The following is a 19,771-nucleotide window of genomic DNA, read 5'->3' as shown; positions in this document are numbered from 1 at the left end:
AGGCTGAGGAACCAGGGGAGGGGAGGGAGGGGGCTGCCCCACCCCGGAGATGCCCTAGGCTCTTGGCAGAGCCAGCTGGAACTGTTAGAAGCAGTTGCCAATGACTCATCGCCCACTGCTCTCCCACCCCCCACCCTGCTGGGAACCAACACCCAGCCCCCAACAGCCCTACCTTTTCATCTTCATCCCCCCCCCATTCTGCCTGCCTTCAGGACCTCCCCATACCCACACCCCTCTCCTTAGAAAGCTGGCCCACCTCCGGCCCCAATTCCCAATCACCCCAGAGCTGGTACACTTCCCATTTTCTTTTATTTATACAAAAACATTTTTAAATATAATTTAAGAACCTCTCCAAGCACCCGGGCCTGGCTGTTTGCCGCCAGCACCCCACTGCCCTCTTTGTGATGCCCTCCAGCCCCCTTTCCCCCAGGACACTGTTTAAGAGGACTTGGGGGGGCTGGGGGGAGATGGTGGAGGGGGAGTGTCAGGACTGTGGTCAGAACAGGGTTCGTGTTGGGCGGAGGGGATGGTGACACAGGTCCCCTCAAGGACCAAAGTCTGGACAAGGGCGGTAGAAAAACCAGACGAGGCAAGAGAAGACCAAAATCAGAGAATTCAAACTCAAAACCTTCAATATGAAGGCGACAGATGGGGGCGGGGCATGTACAAGGGGGGAGGGGTGTGCAGCCAGGTTGGTGGTGACGGCACAAGGTGGAGACATCAAAGTCCAATGATTCTGTCACTGGGTCACCACTCCACTCCCGGGCTCGCAGGCTAGTCACCCTCCTCTTTGGTCTGAGGACAAGGCCCACGGAGGTGAGGGGGCACTTGGACGGAAGCCCTGACTGGGCCCGGGTGGTTCTGTGTGGTTCCCGCCCAGGCACCGCAGTGGCAGCTGGGGGTGGCAGGGCCCTTCCTCTCCCAGTCATACTCCTTTCTCAGCGAAGGGCTACCTCCTCCACAGACTGGGGTCCCCCACGTTGGGGGCATTTCCACACACACCCTCCACACAGGGAGAAGTCCCCAGATCCATCCACTCTCTCCAAGTTGCCAACTCCCAACCCCCTGGGTTCAAAGTGCAATCCAGTGGGAGGCAGGGAAGGGGCCTCTGTGAGAGTCCACCCCCAACTCTGCCCCAGGAAGAAGGGGACGCTTGGTCCAGGGCTCCAGAGCTGTGGGGCCCAGAGGCTCTGGTCAGAACTGAGGGGCTGGGCCTCCCGGCCCGCCTGGAGCTCCAGGCTTGGCCTGGGATTTCATGTGCTGGACGCTGGTCAGGATTTTCTTCTGGTGGCCGGCCAAGGTGACGCCAATGCGCAGCAGATCCCTGGGGGAGGAAGGAGGGGGGGTGAGACCACACAGGGCGGCCTAATAGCAGTACGCCCAAACCCTCGGAAGCACTGCCAGCCAATCAGAAGGGCCGACGTCAACAGTTGCCGGGCAGTTTCTGGACTAGTTAGGTGACCTTACTGTGCAGCTACAGTAGTGGGTGAGGCTGGGTCTCTCGTGCGGGAGACGTGGGGTATGGGGCAGTGGGGGCTGCAGCAGGATCTTCCAGCAGGGGTTAAGAAAAGGTGAAAACGGTGAGGATCGAGGCCCACAAAATGAGGGCAGAGGAAGGGGCTGTTATGGAGGATGGGAGACAGACACCAGCAACATGAGGACAGGGCAAAGCCCACTCACTCACCCCCCTCCACATCCCCCTCCCATCCTGCACCTGGAGACTGAAGTCAGGACAAATAGCACCAGACAGCCGGAATGGGAAGAAAAGGCACCTCAAGTGGTGGCAGTGGGCGGGTGCTAGGGGCCATGAGTGGATCCCTGCCCATGGCAACCCTGCCGTCTTCCTAACTTGTTTGAGCTCACTTCAACCACCCAGCTCATCGAGGGCCCTCCGCTTTTGCAGAGGCTAGCGACACGTTAGGGGAGCCCTAGTGGTGTAGTGGTTACAAAGTTAGGCTGCTACCCGCAAGGTTAGCAGTTCGAAACCACCCGCTGCTCTGTGGGGGAACGATGAGGCTTTCTTACTCCCATATAGTCTCAGACACCCACAGGGGCAGGTTGACCCTACCCCTACAGGACCCACTATGGACTGAAGGCAGTGGGTTTGGTTTTCTGGATACACCATAGGGAGATGGGTGGCCCGCTCCAGGACGAGGGACCCACTCAGCCCTAGTGAGAAAGAGCCTTTGGGGACTTTCCTGGTTTAAATCCCTAGTCCTATTTCTGTTCTCCTAGCCTGAGGCCAGGGAGTGCTGAGGAGAGAGATGGAAAAACAGAAAGGAGAGAGAAGGTGGGGGGTGGGGGAGCATTCAGAGCAAAAACCCCCATGTGCAGCTTGTGAAGCCATCAAACCACGTAACGAGCTGGAGAGCATCTCGTGAACCCATCCACTCCTCTCCTTTTAAGGGTGGGAAAGCCGCCCCGGCATGGATGCCGTGTGAACGTGGGCACAGAGGCCTGGAATGCAGTCGGATGCGCACAGACAGAGAGACAGACTGGAGGAGGGCTGGGCGGCGGAGGAGAGGTGGGCCAGGCTTCTGGAGAGCTTCGGATTCACAGCCTGGTGATGCCTGGGGTGGAGCAACCCCTCCCTGCAGTGTCCCACTGAGCAAAGTCCCAGCTGTCCAGAGGCCCCATACTCCGTTCCCGCTGGCCGCTTGGCACCCACCACTGGCCACCGCCTCCAGCCCACCCCCGAAGCCCCTGCCACAACCTACTCAGTGGAGATCTGGCTGACCAGCTCGAAGGAGCCAAACCCGGCAGCTGCGAAGCTTTCTTCGTATCGTCCCATCTTAATGGCCCGCAGCCACTCGCCCACAGAGCCGAAGGCCGAGTAGTGAGGCTGTCGCTGGTCCAGGAGCGGGTGTGAGGCCCTGGGAGGAACGAGGGGCGGAGAGGCGCTGAGTGCCAGCCCTGGTCAGTCCCGTAGCGGCCAACCTTGGAGACGGGCAGAGACCATCCCACATACCACCAAAGGGGAGCCTCTCAGGTGGTGGGCCCACTCTCTGGGGTCCTCACCCGCCGTTCTCCCTGGCCACGATTTTGAGGCTGGCAGGATTCCGGATCATCTTGTCGAGGGCGCTGACCACCTGCGGGAAGCGGGGCCGGGTGTTCCGGTCCTTCTGCCAACAGTCCAGCATGAGCTGGTGCAGGGCGGTGGGGCAGTCGGGGGGTGGGGGCAGCCGGTAATCCTGCTCAATGGCGTTGATCACCTGGGGTGGCGGGAAGGAGGAGCAGGTCAGGGGCATCCCGGGGAGAACCAGAATGCAGGGAGGCCCTAGAGACACCAGTGCAGGGGCCCCAGCCCTCCCCAGCGATGGATCTGTAAACCCCCTGGGGACACATGTGACTGGATGGCCTGGTCACATACGCCCTCCCAGCGCTGCCTAAACACGCTTCATCAAACACTTTATACAAAGGTCGGTTCTTCCTGCCGCTCCCACCGTCTGAGGCCCCAGCAACAGTGAGCTCTCTGGGCCCTCCGCCGACCACCCCCCGCCGCAACCCCTTTCTAGGTGAGGGCGTCTGACAGGAAGGTTTGGGGTGACCATGGGACACTCACGTCCTGATTACTCATATCCCAGTAAGGCCGCTCCCCAAACGACATGACCTCCCACATCACGATCCCATAGCTCCAGGCGTCACTGGCCGATGTGAACTTCCGGAAGGCAATGGCCTCCGGGGCTGTCCATCGGATGGGGATCTTGCCGCCCTACAGAAGGGGGAGGAAAAGATCAACAGAGGGGCCTCACGGGGCCCAAGCATCCCGTTTCCCCTTAGCTCGAACCTCCATTCCTTCCAAGACCTGAGCACCCAGCCCCCCAACTTTGCTCTTTTCTGAGCTCCTGCCCCTCCACCCACCACAGGAGTCCTGCTTTCCCCACTCCCAGAATTCCCAAGACATCTCAAGGCCACAGCGTGGTCGGGTTCGGTATCTGCTTCCTAGACCAGATCCGTCCAGCCCCTGCCCCCTGCCCCCATCTTCCCACAGGACCCTAAGAACGTAGCTGGTACCCACACCCATCTCCGAGCCCTACCAGAGAGCTGGTGTAGGTGGGATCGGAAGAGTTCTCCTCCAGGAACCTGGACAGGCCGAAGTCCGAGACCTTACAGACAAGGTTGCTGTTGACCAAGATGTTGCGGGCGGCCAGGTCTCGGTGAACGTAGCTCATCTCCGCCAGGTACCGCATGCCCGAGGCGATGCCCCGCAGCATGCCCACCAGCTGGAGGACGGTGAACTGCCCGTCGTTCAGCTGCAGGATGGACCGGGAGAGGGGGCTCGGTGAGGAGGGCCCAGCTCACCCATGCCCCCCTCTGCTTTTCCACTTTCTCTGCCCTGTTCCCTGCTTCCTGGCCCTACTCCTCCTTGCCTGTGGAGAAGGCCTGGCCACCTCCCCAGGTAAGCCAGGCTTTCTCCCCTCCCTAACGATACATTGTTTGTAACTATTCCTATGTCTAACATTGAAAAAACAAAGCAAAACCTCATTCCCATCCAGTCAATGCTGACTCACGGCGACCCTACAGGACGGGTTAAAGCTGTCCCTGTGGGTTTCCGAGTCGGTAACCGGCTGGTGGCTTCAAACTGCTGGCCTTGTGGTTTGCAACCCAACACGTAACCAGGGCCATGCCACCAGCATTTCAGATCCAGGTACTGACTCCCGTCCTAAGGAGATGGTTTCTCAATGTTTCTCTCACTCTGCAGAAAGAGTGCTCTACAGCTTTGGTCTAGGAAGCGCCTTTGACGGCGACAGGGTTCTGCCCTTGGCTATCACCTCTTCTCCTCTGCGCATTTGTGAGGGTCAAGCGGCCCTCTTGCTTAGCCCCTGGGTCAGTCGGGTGGGCTTTGCAAGGGGACAGTGATCCGTGATTACAGAGTCCAAGCCAAGGACCCAAAGCCCCTTGACTTGTTTACCGGGTCTACTCTTAACAGCTAAACCCTTAGGTCCCAGATGGCTAACTCATCCCATCTTAGGGGTTCAGCTAGGACATAGAGGACCCTCCGAAACCGCCTGGGGTTGGCAACACAGAATCCAAATTCCAAATTCTTAATCCTGCTTCCATCCCGGTTGCATCTCAATAAACAACCCACAGCCATCAAGTCGGTTCCGACTCACAGCAGTCTACAGAACGGGGTAGAATTGGCCGGGTTTCTGAAGACAGGAGTAGAAAGCCTCTTCTTCCTGCTGCAGAGCAGCAGGTGGTTTTGAACTGCTGACCTTGTGGTTAACAGCCCAACGCGTAAGCACTTGCAACTCAGTTCTTGGAGATGCTACTCACCCAGCTGCTCAGGCCTAAATCCTGGTGTCCCGTGATTTCCCCGCTCTATCTCTCCTTACCCAGAATCCACCAGCTAGTTCTGGTTCTGCTTCCACAACCGATCCCCAATCCAACCCCTTCTCTCCACCTTAGTGCGACTCCAGTCTGGAGCCTACAGTCATGTCCTCATCAGCTTCCCAGCTCCTGGCCCAGCACGTGTGGCAACCCCTCACACTCTGGCTTAAAGTCCACTGACAGCTTCCCCTCTCGCATCTATTAAGAGCCAAAATCCAGCAGCCACCAGCAGCAGCCTCCTGACCTAGCAGCCTCCCTCGGCAGCGCCCTGGTCTTCTTGCCTCCCCTGCCCCCTAGGCACTCCCCCGCCCTCAAGGCTGGCCTTCGACACAGATGTCATCTCTCCTGAAACGGGCCTCCTTCGCTTCAACAACAGCCCCTCTGTAACAAGGGAGCAACACGCTGTCCTCACCCTACTCTAGAGGGCCCCCCGAAATGCTCCTGGGGAGGTGCGGGGCCCATTCTCTGACGGGACGTAGGATGCGGTCCAGTCACTGCACCTAACTGTGAACTTAGGAAAACGTGCACTAGAATCTTCCACTTCAGGAACTACAGAGAAGCCAGCTGAGCGGCCTCACGCGGAAGAATCCAATACCCCCCAGGGGGCGTCTCAGAAGCCAGCTGACCTGGCTCAGACCTCACTCTGAGCTTCGAGGGACTCAGGAAAAGAAAACGCAGCTGCAGTGCCGGGTCCTGATACTGGATTCAAATCCGGCGGTGGAGAAAACTTTCCAAACCACAGGAATAGCTTCCACTTCGAGGGGTATCAGGGTGACTCAAGAAACCCCTTTAGTTTTGTTACATGCACGATTATTTTGCTGTGTGGGGACACGGCTTGATCACTTCAGAAAGGTGTGTAAAGAAACCAGGCTCACGACCCTGGAGTCGATTCTGGCTCCGTGCAACCCGATGGACAGGGTGACACTGTCCCCACAGCTGTCTAAGACCAGAACTCTTTCCAGGAGCAGAAAGCCTCATCTTCCTCCCAAGGAGCAGCTGGTGGACTTGAACTGCTGGCCTTTCCGTTAGCAGCCCAATGTATAACCACAGCACCACGTTCGGTAAATTCAACCCCACTGCCACGAGTCAGTTCGGACTCCGAAAGACCCCACAGGACAGGACAGACATGACCCTGGGGCTGCAAATCTCGACAGGAGCAGAAAGCCTCATCTTTCTCCCAAGAAGCGGCTGATGGGTTGGAACTGCTGGCTTTGCAGTTAGCGGCCCAACGTGTAACCGATTAGGCCAACAGGGTTCACCATGTGCAGGAAGACCTGCTCAATCAAGAGACCCAAACAACGCACACTCTTCCCACCTCCTCCCTAGCCACTTTGCCGTTTATGTCGGCACTTTATTAAATGACTGGTTTATCATGAAAGCCCACGCGTTTACTTTAATTCAGTCCACCTGTTCGGTGGTCAGGCCCCCAAGAGCAGACACTTTGTCCGCCTTGTTCCCGGCCCCGTCCCAGGATTTGAGTCACGGAGGTGGTGGTGGTTCGGTGCCATTCACAGCGACCCGGCACCCAGCACAACAAAGCACCGCCAAGCAGACCTTTGAGCCCATTGATGCAGCCACCGTGACGCAATGCACCCAGGCCGAGAGCGTTATTTAAATCCATGCACGGGAGGCTCTCGGCAGATATTTGCCCAAAGAACAAACAACAATCCTCTGTACTCCAGACGCATCTGTCCCCCAGAGAAGCCAGTCCAAGCCCCAAAGAAGGAAAAGCCAGGCCCAGAAGGCCCTGGTGATGGGCCAAAGGCTGGTGGTTCAAAGCCACCCAACAGTACCAAAGAAGAAAGACGGGTCAGTTTGGTTTAGTCAGGACAGGGGCCAAGAGGACCCAGCGGAGGCAGGTCTACTTTTGACACGCCACCCAAGAGGTAACCCTGAGGTGGCTCAGCGGCAGCCGGGGGGGGGTGGGGGGGTGGGGGCAGAACGCAGCTGCAGGAGAGAAGCTGGAGAGAAACTAGGTGGGCCGTCTGTCCTGAGCTCCCGGGGAGGGCACGGGGGGTGGGCATGAGGTTCTCGCCCTGGGCGCTGACCCGCAGGAAGGAGTCCAAGGCGCCGTTCTCCATGAATTCCGTGAGGATCATGACAGGCACGCTGTTGGTGACCACGCCCTCCAGGCGGATGATGTTGGGATGCTCAAACTGGCCCATGATGGACGCCTCGCTCAGGAACTCCCGCCGCTGCCGCTCCGTGTAGCCCCCCTTCAGGGTCTTGATGGCCACGCAGCTCTCCTTCTTGCCTGGGGCCTTGAGCCGCCCCCTGCACACCTCGCCAAACTCACCTGGGGGAGAGGCAGGAGCAACCCAAATCAGCTTCCTGCTCCGCGCCAGCCTCCCGGTCCCAGGCAGGTGCGCGCCTGGCGGCCTTCGCCTTACCTGCGCCAATGACCTCCTCGATCTTCACATAAGAGACATCGATTTCCTTTGCAAACTCCCTCACGGCCTCGCCAGGGTCCTCGTACGTGAAGGGGTCGATGTAGACCTTAGTACCTGCGGAAGAGGGCGGGGCACCCTTGTCAGAAGGCACTTCCCACTGGGCCCTCGGCCACCGGCCCCACGGCCGGCTGGGGCGCCTCCTCTCAGCCCTTGGTCCCTGGGGGCCAGGTCTACCCACCGTGCCCGATGAGATACTGTCCGTGTTTGTCCGAGTACTCCGCTTCCCGCCCGCTGCTCTGCTTCCTGTGGAGGCAGCCAAGGGTCAAGCAAGAGGGATGGGGCAGGGAGGGAGGAGCGGGCCTGAGAGGCCTCCCAGTGCCCAGTGCTCACCTGAGGCAGACGACGGCTATGATGACCACCACCAGGACCAGCACCACCCCCACGACGGCCGTGCCTGCAATCAGGGCCAGCTGCTCCCGCCAACTCTCATTCTCTGTGAAGAAACTGCCAGAAGTCAGGGAGGCCCCGGCTGCAGCCTCTGGGGAGTGAGCGGGCCCCCTGGGTGGAGAGAGGACAGACAGGCCAGGGGTCCACAGTGATTCTCACACGGCACCTAACAGGCCCACGGGCAGCAGGGGACGTTGCCCAACCTGCTCACCGCCAGAAGGAGCCCTGGTGATGCTGCTGGGTAAATGCTGGGCTGCTGACCACCACTCTGTGGGAGAAGGATGCGGCTGTCTGTTCCCCTAGACTCGCAGCCTGGGAAACCTCTGTGAGCCAGCGTCGCCTCCCTGGCGACGGCTTGCTATCATGGAAACACCTGTGATGTTAGTTCCGTTAAAGTGTGGCATCCACACTCCTTTCTGTTTTGAGTGAGTTTCCAAAGACGGAAAGTTTTATCTCTAGCCAAAGAGAAGAAAAAGCACCAAGGTCCCCTTCAGGGAACCTAGCACCCACCTCCCCCCACTGGACAGTTGGATGGACACAGGCGACCGTACGGATGAGTCTTGGACACGTGCCTCATGAGACCTGGGCGCGAGGGATCACATCCTACGGGAAGATCTCAAAACCCCAAACCACACTGCCTTCCAGTGGATTCTGACTCACAGCGACCCCAGAGGACAAGGCAGAACCGTCCCTGTGAGTTCCCAAGACAGTAAGTCTGTCCGGGGGTGGAAAGCCTCGTCAGTCTCCCGTGGAGCAGCTGGTGATCCTGAACTGCTGATCTTGTGGTTAAAAGCCCAACGTGTAACCACTACGCCACCAGGACTCCTGACAGGAAAGAGCCCGCGCCCTGCCCCCCCCAAAAGGGCAAAACCACAGAAAATGGGAAGTAAGATTAGTGGGTGCCAGCGTGCCGGGAGCACGGAAGGGCTGGGGCTGACAGGCTAAGGGTGCAGACCAAGTTCTAAGCCGAACCGTGGTGGTGGCAACTTGAACGATGAATGAAGAGGTGTCAGAACTATTTCTCAACGCAGCATGGCAGCGAAACAGGCCTGAACCCACTGGCCCTGCTCACAAGTCACGTGTGACCTTGTTTCTCTCTGGAAGTCCTGCAAATGAGGCTTCCATCCACACCTGTCCACTGGAGGAGGTCACGTTTTGGCAAAAGGCCACACAGGAGGTGAGCAGTGAGCCAGACTCCTGCCCAGCAGGGCTCCACGCCCCAGGTTCTTGTCAATAGGCCAGCGGTTCTCAACCTTCCTCATGCCGTGACATAATACAGTCCCTCGTGTGTGGTGACCCCCGAACCATAAAATTATGTTTGCTGCTACTTCACCACTGTCATTTTGCTACTGTGATGAATCGGGTGACCCCTGGGAAAAGGTCGTTCCACCCCCAGGTTAAGAACCACTGCAATAGGGCCAAAAGCCACGTGGCTAGGGGTGGGGAGGGCGCAGGGGCCTGTGGGCCAGCTTCCTGGCTCACTCACCATCCACCTGGGTCTGGCTGTGGTGCTCCTGGCCGAAGGGCCCGTAGCCAGCCTCGGAGCGCGCCCGCACCTGGACCAGGTAGCTGGATCCCCGCTTCAGCCCTCGAAGCTCCGCCTTGTTTTCTGACGTCTTCAGGAAGCGCACACTGCTGGGGCCCTCTGCGCCCTGTCCAGGAGGAGGGGCTGGCCGTCAGCCGGGTCTCCCAGGCTCCCCTGCTCTTCCTGCCTACCCCCACCAGGCACTCCCACTGGGTGCCCCCCACCTCTGGCACTGCAGACCTGTTAAGGGACAGGCGAGGCTTGGAGGGTCAGCTAAGCCCCAGACCAGGTTTTACCATTGTGGTCACACACCTCAGTAGGGGAGGTGCTGCTGTCATGGTTGTTAGATGGGACAACGGAGGCTTGGCCTCAGGCCACACAGCTAGTTAGGGGCAGAGCTGGGACTCTCCCAGGCCCTGGGGCATGGTCCACCCCCAGGGCCAGAGGTTGACCTCACCTTCTCATGGTACTTGACCTCGTAGTCCAGCACAGCCCCGCTGGGTGCGCGGGGAACAGTCCAGGACAGGCTCAGGCTGCTGCTTGAAGACCACATCACCTGGATGTTGGACACGGCAGGTGGCACTGCGAGAGGGGAGACAGGGACATTGGGGCCCTTCCGCTCAGCAGGCTGGTCCCTTGTCTATCCCCGACTCTTCCTCTGCTTAGGACCCTTGTCCAGCGGTTTCCACGGTGCCTCCAACTCTCGGGCCCAGCCCCGGCCCACTCCCTGCCATTTCTCCGTCAGCTGGTCCCACCCTCTCCCTGGCCTGTCCTACTAATAACACCTCTCCCGTGTGCCCGTGGGCTCTCACCCTCTCGGTCGGTGGTGACATTGACGGGCTCGAAGGGCACTGGGCCCGAGGCTAAGGAGGAAACCCCGTTCAGGGCGGAGACCTCGAAGGAATAGGTGATGTCAGGACGTAGCCCCCGGACGGCCACCCAGGGCTCCACCAGGTCCCGGGGGCCAGGGTCGAAGGTCAGGTCTCCACAGGGGGTGCAGGAGCCCCCCGGGCGGCACTCGTGGCAGCGGAGCGCATAGGTGAGGTCATCCCGGCCACCAGACTCCAGCGGGGCGCTCCATTCCAGGCGGAGGGAGGACCCGTTCAGTCGGGAAACAACACTGCGGGGCGCAGAGGGAGGGGCTGCGAGAGAGCAGGCGTCAGTGCGGTCCACTGCTCTCCGGGCGGCACCCCAGGGTCGCAGGGGAGAAGCCCCGGGGGATGGGGAGGCCATCCCAGAGGTCCCCACCCGCCGCCCTGATGAACCAGGCTTGATCACTTACTGGTACAGGGTGCACCCCAGGGGTCCGTGGGAGCCCGGAAGTACCCGATCCGGCACTGGCAGTAGTTGGAGCTAATGGTGTTGGTGTGGCTGTTGGCTGGGCATGGCTGGCAGGACCCCTCCCCTGCCTGGGGCTTAAAGGTGCCCTGGGCACAGGCTGAGAGAGAGAGAGAAAACCATGTCCATCAAAACCCACACAGCCCTAAGGAGGCCCATGAAGCTCCCAACAGGGAGAGGGGAGGGTGTGCCTGTGAAGCCCCGCCTCTGAGAGGGCACCCTCTCCCTTCAGGGCAGGGGATGCCCCTCTCTGAGACCCTGACTCCCCCTTGGCAGTCTGGGGATGCTTACACGCTCAGGATGAACTGAAATGCCCACCATAAAAGACGCAGGGCACACGTGGGCCCAATTATGAAGCGCGCGCTGCTGAAACATGAACAGACCCGTTTATGATACACAAACGTGTGCACTCCTGTTATTACTAAGAGATAGTGGCGGATCTAATAACCCCTGCCACGCCAGAGCGTCTCGGAGGGAAAACGGCTCTCCAGAGACAGTTACCTGGAAGCAGCTGCCATGGAAAACGGGTGGGGAGGAAAAAATCGGGAGTTGTACAATGTCCAGTCTGGTCTAATGACCCCTGGGTCTACAGTCCACACAGAAGCAACAGCCCAACGCCAGGTGGGGGAAGTCAAGTCCTCTACGTTCTGACTGCACACCGTCTGCTCTACAGCGATATGGTCTTACCACCCTAAAAAAAGGGACTCGCTTGTTGTTTTCTTCCATCAAAGTCACCAAAACAAACAAAAATCACATCAAAATAAAAAACAAAAACCATGGGCACTGGGTATTCCAGCTCACAGCGACCCGACACAGGGTTCAGAGACTGACTCTCTACTGGAGCAGACGGCTTCATCTGGCTGGTGGGTTTGAACACCGACTTTCCTGTTCAGCATGCCACTTGCCTAGCCCCCCAGCGCCAACGGGACCGCCTTTCAAAGTTCACAGGTCTGGTGTTCCGTTCCAGCCACAAAACCCAAGTTAGGAAATCCTGTTCTAAAGGAAAAGCTTCCCAGAAGGGTGGAAAGAGAGAACCAATCCCAAGGACCGACATTTAATCCCCTCCCCCCAAGGGGGACAAACAACAGAAACGTGGGTGAAGGGAGACAGCAGACGGTGTCAGATATGAAAATAAGAATAATTAATAATTTATCAAGGGGTCACGAGGGAGGGAGGGAGGGCGGGGAGAGGAGGAAAAAGAGGAGCTGATACCAAGGGCTCAAGTAGAAAGAAATGTTTGAAAATGATGATGGCAACAGATGTACAAATGTGCTTGACACACTGATGTATGGATTGTTATAAGAGCTGTAAGAACCCCCAATAAAATGATTTATAATAAAAAAAACTAAATAAGTCTCAATTCATCCCCCTCCAAAAAAATGCTTACGAAGAATTTAATATCCATAAGTTAGAGGCAAACCCCAAACGAATAAGAACTGAGACCACGTTGCCACTGTTCTGAGGAGAGCCGCCTCTGTCCATAAAGAAGGGGAATTGGAACGGCCTTGAGAGAAGAGTCCAGAAGTGACAGGGGGATAGCTCAGAACTATGGAGCGAGGGGTTCTCTGAAAACAAGGCCTGCAGGTAGATTAGGGTCCAAGACAGTGAAACGTATCAGATGGAAATTTAAAATGTGGGTCCTATCTGGAGTTGGGGACACCCCCTGCCTCTCCCAATCCCGGAGGGAGACAAGCTTCCGAGGGGCGCTGTCAATCCTTACCTCGGCACCTGGTGTTACCCTCAGCTGCCTCAAACCCTACAGCACAGGTACAGCCTGTCACCAGCTGCTCCGCCCACTGGCCGTCCTCCCGGCAGTAGAGGCTGGGGCTGGGGCCGGAGGCAGGCACAGCATCGGCCACGCAGCTCCCGGCCACGGGCACCACGAGCTCTCGAGGCACAGTCTCTGGGAAGCGGGTCAGGTTCACGGTCAGCTGGGCGCACTTCTTGTAGAAGAGGTGCAGGGACAGCAGGGCCATGCAGGCACCCTGGTCCTGGAAGGCCAGGTAGAAGCCGGCCTTGGTGAGCGGGCCCAAGCGCAAGGTCTTGACGTTGGCCTTCCCGGTGGCCTCGGCCCCAGGGCGCTTCCGGGTGAGGTGTTCAGCAGCCACTGTGTCCACCTGCCAGGTTGGAGAAGAGACTCACGATTGCCCTCCACTCTCCTGAAGGTCAGGAGGCCTCCCTTGTTCCCTGCTCCCCCTCTCCTCCACCTCCTGCGGCAGAGCCTTCGTCTCCCCAGCACACGTTTCTCGGTGTGCCCCAACATTATCCACAAATACTTGCACGAGCGCCTCTGATGTATCCAGCCCCCCTGACCTGCACCCCCTTGGCCATCTCTGCCCTCACTGTGCAAACATCCACACCTACCCTGTGCCGCCTCTGAACCCAGTGCCATGGAAACGGAAACGAAGGGAATGTGGATAAATTATAAAGCATGTTGAGTGCTGGGACAGGCCTATGAATAGAGTGTGGAAGGCCCGAGGGCAGGGATTATCGGCAAAGGCGGCACAGAGACCGCTAGGTTGGAACTAACAGACAAGTCGGAGCAGAGAGATGAAGGCTGAAAGGAGGCTCCAGCGGAGGTGTGGGGTGTGATGGGAAAAGTGGAGAGGGGCCCACACACCACGGGCGAAGAAGGTGCGGAAGGCTTGGGCCTCCCCCAGCAGCCAGGTGTCATTCTGCTGTCTGTCTGTCACCTCATCGCTCACACAGCCTCTCTCTGCCATCCAGTCGATGCTGACTCATGGCAATCGGACAGAGCAGGGTAGAACTGCCCCAGCGAGTTTCCCAAACTGTTTACCAGAGTAGAAAGCCCTGCTTTTTTCCTGCTGCAGAACGGCTGGTGGTTTCGAACCAGGGACCTTGCGGATCGCAGCCCAATGGCCAATCACTACGCCACCAGGGCTCTGCGGTCACCTCTTAAGACCCCCTTAACCCTTCTCCAAACTTAAGCCACCTGCTTCGCAGCCGCCAGTTCCCCCTGCCAAGTGCCTTGGGAGCAGCCCTTAGCCTGGAGACCCACTGTCCCCAAGTGGCCCAGCACCTTGATGTAGGGGTTCTCCATCCAGGCCGGGGTGAGGGCTGTGGCTGTGTCGGCGTTGCTCTCGTAGTAGAAGACGGTGAAGGTCTCCTTGCAGGTGCGCCCGGCCTGGGGCAGGGAGAGGCACTCCAGCATGGTGAAGCGCAGGGTGGCGTACACGTGGACGGCACCCCGCCGAGGGATCCAGCCGGTGCGAAGCCAGTAGGCCGTGCCCGGGGACCGCTGCAGGTCACACACCTCGTAGGTCCGCACGCTGTGTTGCTCTTCGTCCAGGCCGCTTAACTCCTCCCACTGGGGAGAGAGGTAGGTGTCAGTGAGGGGACGGCTGGGGCACAGCTAGCCGGCGGGGTCCGAGATGGTGCGCAAGGGCAGTTTTTTATGAAGTATTGGGGAGGGGGCTGCTGAGGAAGGGGCATCAGTATTGAGGGGACCTCGGGAGCAAGGGCTCCAGGTCTAAAAAGGGGGTTCTGCAGACATGTCATTGGAGATGCCCCTCTTTCCTCTTCCTTGGTTCCACCCTCCCTCCCACCCCAAACTCCAGGTCCTGGGCCCAGTCCTTACCTGCCCCTCCACCGGAGGGTACGTCACCCACTTCAGGTCTGCTGTCTCCAATTTTGTGTTCAGCAGGGTTTCTAAGGCAGACAGAGACCGGGAAGCTCAGAATCCGGGGAAGAGAGGGTAGGGGGTCCTTCTAGCGCCGGGTCAAGGGGCTCAGGCACGCCCCTGCACTTTTGCCTCTCTTTCTGGGTGCCAGCACCACCCCTAATGACAGGCTGGAAGAAGGAGTAATATTCCAGCCTCGACCTAGCCCTGACCCCATGATGGTCAATGGACTACTGGCTTGGGGCATACGCCTCCAGGCCTACCGGCCCCCTGCCTTCTCTGCCTCCCCCACTTCTGCTCTTTGCCAAGTCCCCACTCCCTTTGTGATAAAACACCTGGATTCCGGTTCCCTCCTGGAAGGTGGCATTCTGCCCCTGGAGCCCAGCCTTGTGGACACCCCAGCCCTCACCAGGGAGCTGCCTTAGTGGAGCAGAGCAGGAGGGGAGTAAGTGTTGGAGGCCAGGGTGCTTGGGTTCCCGGCGCTGGTCCCCCCCCCCCACTGAGGCCCCACATCTGCATTTGGTTAAGCAAAGGAAAAGGGGAGGAGATTTTAGGGGTGTTAGGGTAGGGGCTGAACACACCTGGCTCCACTCCGCACTGGGGGAGGGGGAGGGGATAGGCTCTGGTGAGAGGGGGCACCAGGAGAAGCCCCACAACTCTTGGCAGTGAGGGCAGGTAGGGAAATCCCCTCAGAAGCCAGGCACAGCAGAGGCAAAGCGGGCACCTTGGGAGGTGTCAGGGGGGGCCTCAGAAGGGCCAGCAGCACACCTGAGCCCAGAACTCCCCCATGGAGGCTGCAGGAAGAGGGGAGGGAGACTGGGCAGGTAGGAAGCAAGAATGCAGGGGTGTCCATGGGGTCAATGGGAACCTAGGCAGCCTGAGGTGAGCTCTAGCCCGTGTGGGTGGTGGGAGACAGCCCGTCAGGGACAGGATGCCCGGGTTCTGGGAAGGGGTGGACAGAGGCAGGCAGCCGTCTCCACCCTCCATTGTTGCAGCCTCGATCGTGTTTTCCGGTGTCCCATTTACACACTGTCTGTCTCAGGCCCGCTTCAGGGCTGTCAGCTTGGTCCTCACACACTTTCTCTCACCGGTCCCCTTGGTTCCCCTCTTCCTCCTCCCCTCCCCTTCCTGATCTCAGACAGTCCCCACTCCCCTTCCCCATGGGCTCAGAGCTGTTTCCTACTCTCCCTCTTTCCCTCAGGCCTGGAGCACATGACCCTGGGTACAAGACTTCACCACTTGAGGCCTCCGTCTCCCCGTCGGCAAAACGGGCCCACGAATCCCTCCTACCCCCAGGGTTGTTGAAACAATGAGAAGACACTTTCCTTGTAAAGTGCTTTTGCACAAACCTAACGCCCCAGAGCACGCTCCGGTGGCCCAAACTAAAAATTAGGACTCCCTCCACCTCTTCCCCTTGCCCCTTCCCTCTGTCTCCCTCCTTCTCCCTTTCCATTGCCCCCTTCTCCTTCCTCTGAACTAGGAACACCCTACACACACAAACACACACACACACAGAGTCTTTGAGGCCCAGTCCAAAGCAGGGCTCAATCTGGACAAGGGTTTCCTAACTCCCTTTGCAGTCCCCCTCGCCACCCCAGGCCGGCCCACTCCCCAGAGACCCCTTTGATTCCAGGCAGGGCAAGGAGGGAGGAGGTCCATTACAGAAAGGAGATTAGGGACCCTGGGAGGGAGGGCTTACTGGGCTGTCGCTCCTCTTTCAGGGGGCGAAACGGGGGGGGGGGGGGGGGGGGGGAGTGTGGCAAACAAAATCTAGTTAGACCAAGAGGTGGGAGTTAGGACAACTTGGGGGGGGGCAGGTTGTGTAGGGCAGCCTCTGCTGGTTTGGGGGATCGGAGAGACGCCAGGTACTTTAGACCTCAAGCTGGCCCGGGTCTCGTTGGTTTTTACAAAGATGGGGTGCAGCCTGGTAAAAGCAGGGCGAAGGACGTGTGCGACAAGGGCCCGAGCGAAATCGGGAGTTTCTGGCGGTGAGAGTGGAAGGTGGGCCTCCAGGCAGGGCGGGAGGGCCGCGGGCGTGGAGTTGGAGGCTCAAGGTGTGAAAGGCCAGGAACTGGATGGGGGTGGTTTTATGGCCTAGCATGAAGGTCTGCCTTGGGTGTAGTTTTTCCTCCAGAAAAGTTTCCTCATGCTGGGCGGTTAGGTGGAGAGTGCGAGGCAGAAACTTTGGGGAGTTTGGGAGATTGGGGTGGGGGGGGGTGAGGGAAGGCGGCCACGGCCGTGGGGAGCGGGGAGCTAGCGTTTGGGAAGCCGGGGTTGGGGAACGTCCAGGGACGCAGCCCGACTCCATCTCTTTCCCAAACAAAAGAAAACTCCACTCCCCCGCTGGGTCGCCGTCTCCCCGCCCCCCGCCCGTGTCGCCCCATTGGTCAGAAGTGTTTGGGGTCCGGGTGCCCGGGTAGGAGTAGGGAAGAGGTCAGCCTCGCCATTCTCAGGTCCAACTTTGGGGGGCCCAGGAGTCGCGGGGTGCCCCCCAAGCACACTCACCTTCTAAAGCGGCGACGAGCGAAGCCCAGCAGAGCAGCGCCCGGAGCTCCATGGCGCCGCCACAGTCCGGTTGGAACGGATCCGAGTGTGGGGGGCTCTAGCCCCCCCAAGTCTGAGGCCCCCCTCCCCGGAGCGGGTGTGACTCCAACTCCCCGCGCGGGGCTTTCCGTCGGGGCCCGCTCAGCGCGGGGCCATGCGGGGCGCGCCGGACACCGGTGCCCAGGTGTGGCCCCGCGTCTCGGCCGTGCGCGCGGGGGGCGTCCTGGCAGCGGCCGGGCGGAGGGGCGCAGGGCCGAGACGTGGCTGGCGTCGGGGTCCCTCCGGGGCTTCGGGGGTCCCGCCCCGGCTGGCTGGGGGTGGGCCAGCCCTCGCGGTCTCCCCCCCTCCCTGGAGTCGCGCTGCTCACGCCGCGGGCAGATCGCGCGCCGCGCCGCGCCGGCGGGGAAGGTGAGAGCCGAGCGGGCGCGGGAGGGAGGGAGACTGCCGCGCGGGCCGGCGGGCCGGGCCGGGGCTGGGCCGAGCTGGGACTGGGCCGGGCGGCGCCTGGCGGGGAGGGAGGGGCGCGCGCGGGGGGCGGGGGCGCACCCCCCCAGTCCCCCCGCCCCGGGCCGGGCTCGCGAGCGAGGGGGCCCGGGCACGCTGATTGGAGCGCGCCCTGCTGAATAATTCATGAGCGAGCGGGGCGCCTTGCGGAGCAGGTCGGGAAGTTGGGAGAAAGTTTGGAGAGAGGAGAGGGGGGAGGGGCGGCGGGCGGGGCGCCCAGGGACCGCCCAGACGTGCGCCCAGGCCGGGCGCCGGGCCCGGGTGACCGCGTGTCCGGGCCGGGGACCCCCGCGGCAGGTCCGAACGCGGCTGGCACGTGGGAACCGAGAAACACCCCCGGCGATGTTGGGGGGCGCGCGGGCGCACCCACGGAGCGCACAAAACCTGCTCTAGCCCTCCTGCGGACTTAGGACCCCTTGTTGGATCCCCACTACCCCGCCGTGGGCATCGGCATCGGAAAGGGAAGGGGAGGAGAAAGAGGTAGAAGGTATGGAGGATGAAGGGGCGCCCAGCAGGCCCCCGGGCAGCGAGCCCAGTTTAGATAACCCCGGAGCAAAGCCTCACACCAGCTCCTAACAAACCTTCCGTAGTAGCGACCTACTGTGCGCCACTGAGAGAGGACCTGAACCAAGGGCGGGGGGGAGGAGCAGGGGAATAGCCAAATAGGGGAAGTAAGGGTAAGGGTCGTGTGGGTTCAGATCGCCCCCTTCATTCGTGTTTATGGGGGGCTCCTCTGCCGCCAGCAGGCCTGACCCTTGGCGAGGTGGGGAACGACGGGTGTCACAGTGGCTGCTGCTGTCTTTCCTGAAGCTGTTTCCTGTCTAGCTCCTGGGGGCCCTGGGGATAGCTGGGAGGGGCCCTTCCTCTCACTGCCACTTCCACGCCCCCCCAGTCCCATCAATTAATGGGAGGGTCCAGGAAAGCAGTCCTCCCATGAACCCCTTCCACTTGAGGGGCCTGGGTGTCTGGGGGGTGGTGGCTGCAGGAGTTGCCTATGGAAGAGGGGGAAGGAAAGGGCTTAGAACCCGAAATTGATTCATAGGAACCTAGTCTGGAGGAGCAGAGAAAGTGGGGGATGAGGGTGGGGAGCATCTGGAGATGTCTGGGGAACTGCCAGGCGCCTCCTATTCTCCAGAGAGGACAGCCAGGCCTGCAATGACCTCTTGTCCCGGTGTACTTATCTTCTTGCCACAAGAGGTGCTCCCCACACCCCTGCCCTTCCTCGATGCCCTGCCAGAGCCCTGCTCCGGGGTGCGGGGTCACCCGGGGCAGGAAACAGCCGGCTTCGCTGGAGCCAGACAGACCAGCCTGGGGCTGGGAATCCCTTCCTCCCTCCTGGCCAGCCTACCCCAAGCCCGCTCTCCCCACTTTGAGTTATCCAGCCCCTCCCTCAGATCATCTAGTTATGCCTTCGTCACCTCCCAAGCTCTGCCCTCAACCCTGCTCGGGGAGGGCCTGAGTCTCCGGCTATTTTTCATTTGGTGGGGAGGCACTATCGTGGGATGAGGGCGTCCCGAGAGGCTTGGCCTGAATGATGCTGAGATTGAAGAGCTCAGGGGAAACAAAGCCTCCGATGGATCCAGCGATGGGGAAACAGGTGAGGGGTGGGCAGCTGATGACGGCGAGTGAACAGCTCACCTGTTTATCAGCCTCCTGGGGACCAGGTTCCAGGTTAGCTCACAGTCTGCCTCATACGAAGGGCTGGCGCATCAGGCCCTGCCCCTCAGCATGTCATCTGGTTCCCAGTACCTAATGCAGACATCCTCAAACTGCGGCCCTCGGGCCACATGCGGCCGGCCCAGGACATTTATCCGGCCTGCTGGGTGTTTTTGCCCCATTTGTTTTTTACTTCAAAATAAGATATGTGCAGTGTGCATAGGAATTTATTCATAGTTTTTTTAAAACTATAATCCAGCCCTCCAATGGGTCTGAGGGACAGTAAGCTGGCCCCCTGTTTTAAAAGTTTGAGGACCCCTGACCTAATGAGTATCACTAAAAGAAACCTTTATTCCACATCTATTACACTGTCAGGTGAGCGAGCGTTGGGCTGCT

At 59.9% G+C, this 19,771-nt stretch overlaps 1 protein-coding gene across 1 annotated transcript; it reads right to left on the bottom strand.

Annotated features, from left to right (window-relative positions):
* Window positions 1-290: 290 nt before the first annotated feature.
* Window positions 291-17,709, bottom strand: EPHB4 (EPH receptor B4). The gene is made up of 17 exons (XM_075564939.1): window positions 17,177-17,709; window positions 14,630-14,700; window positions 14,072-14,359; window positions 12,752-13,148; window positions 10,976-11,131; window positions 10,506-10,835; window positions 10,151-10,275; window positions 9,655-9,820; window positions 8,112-8,214; window positions 7,960-8,024; window positions 7,722-7,835; window positions 7,380-7,627; window positions 4,038-4,253; window positions 3,563-3,712; window positions 3,019-3,212; window positions 2,718-2,873; window positions 291-1,324 (listed from the first exon to the last, which is right to left on the bottom strand). The coding sequence occupies exons 1-17, from the start codon at window positions 17,226-17,228 to the stop codon at window positions 1,195-1,197; spliced, it is 2,961 nt and encodes a 986-aa protein (XP_075421054.1). The 5' UTR covers window positions 17,229-17,709; the 3' UTR covers window positions 291-1,194.
* Between the last annotated feature and the right edge of the window lie 2,062 nt (window positions 17,710-19,771).

This window comes from Tenrec ecaudatus, chromosome 12 (genome assembly GCF_050624435.1).
Source record: "Tenrec ecaudatus isolate mTenEca1 chromosome 12, mTenEca1.hap1, whole genome shotgun sequence".
Taxonomy (NCBI): Eukaryota; Metazoa; Chordata; class Mammalia; order Afrosoricida; family Tenrecidae; genus Tenrec; species Tenrec ecaudatus.
Note: the sequence above shows the minus strand (reverse complement) of the source record. Positions and strands in the feature narration are given on the sequence as shown.

Excerpts from the sequence above, each read along its gene's own strand:
- EPHB4 (XM_075564939.1), bottom strand. The coding sequence starts at position 17,228 with ATGGAGCTCCGGGCGCTGCTCTGCTGGGCTTCGCTCGTCGCCGCTTTA. Across the intron at positions 10,836-10,975 it reads CTGGGGTGCACCCTGTACCA|CCCCTCCCTCTGCGCCCCGC; the intron begins GTAAGTGATCAA and ends GCTCTCTCGCAG. Across the intron at positions 3,713-4,037 it reads CCACCTACACCAGCTCTCTG|GGCGGCAAGATCCCCATCCG; the intron begins GTAGGGCTCGGA and ends CCCCTTCTGTAG.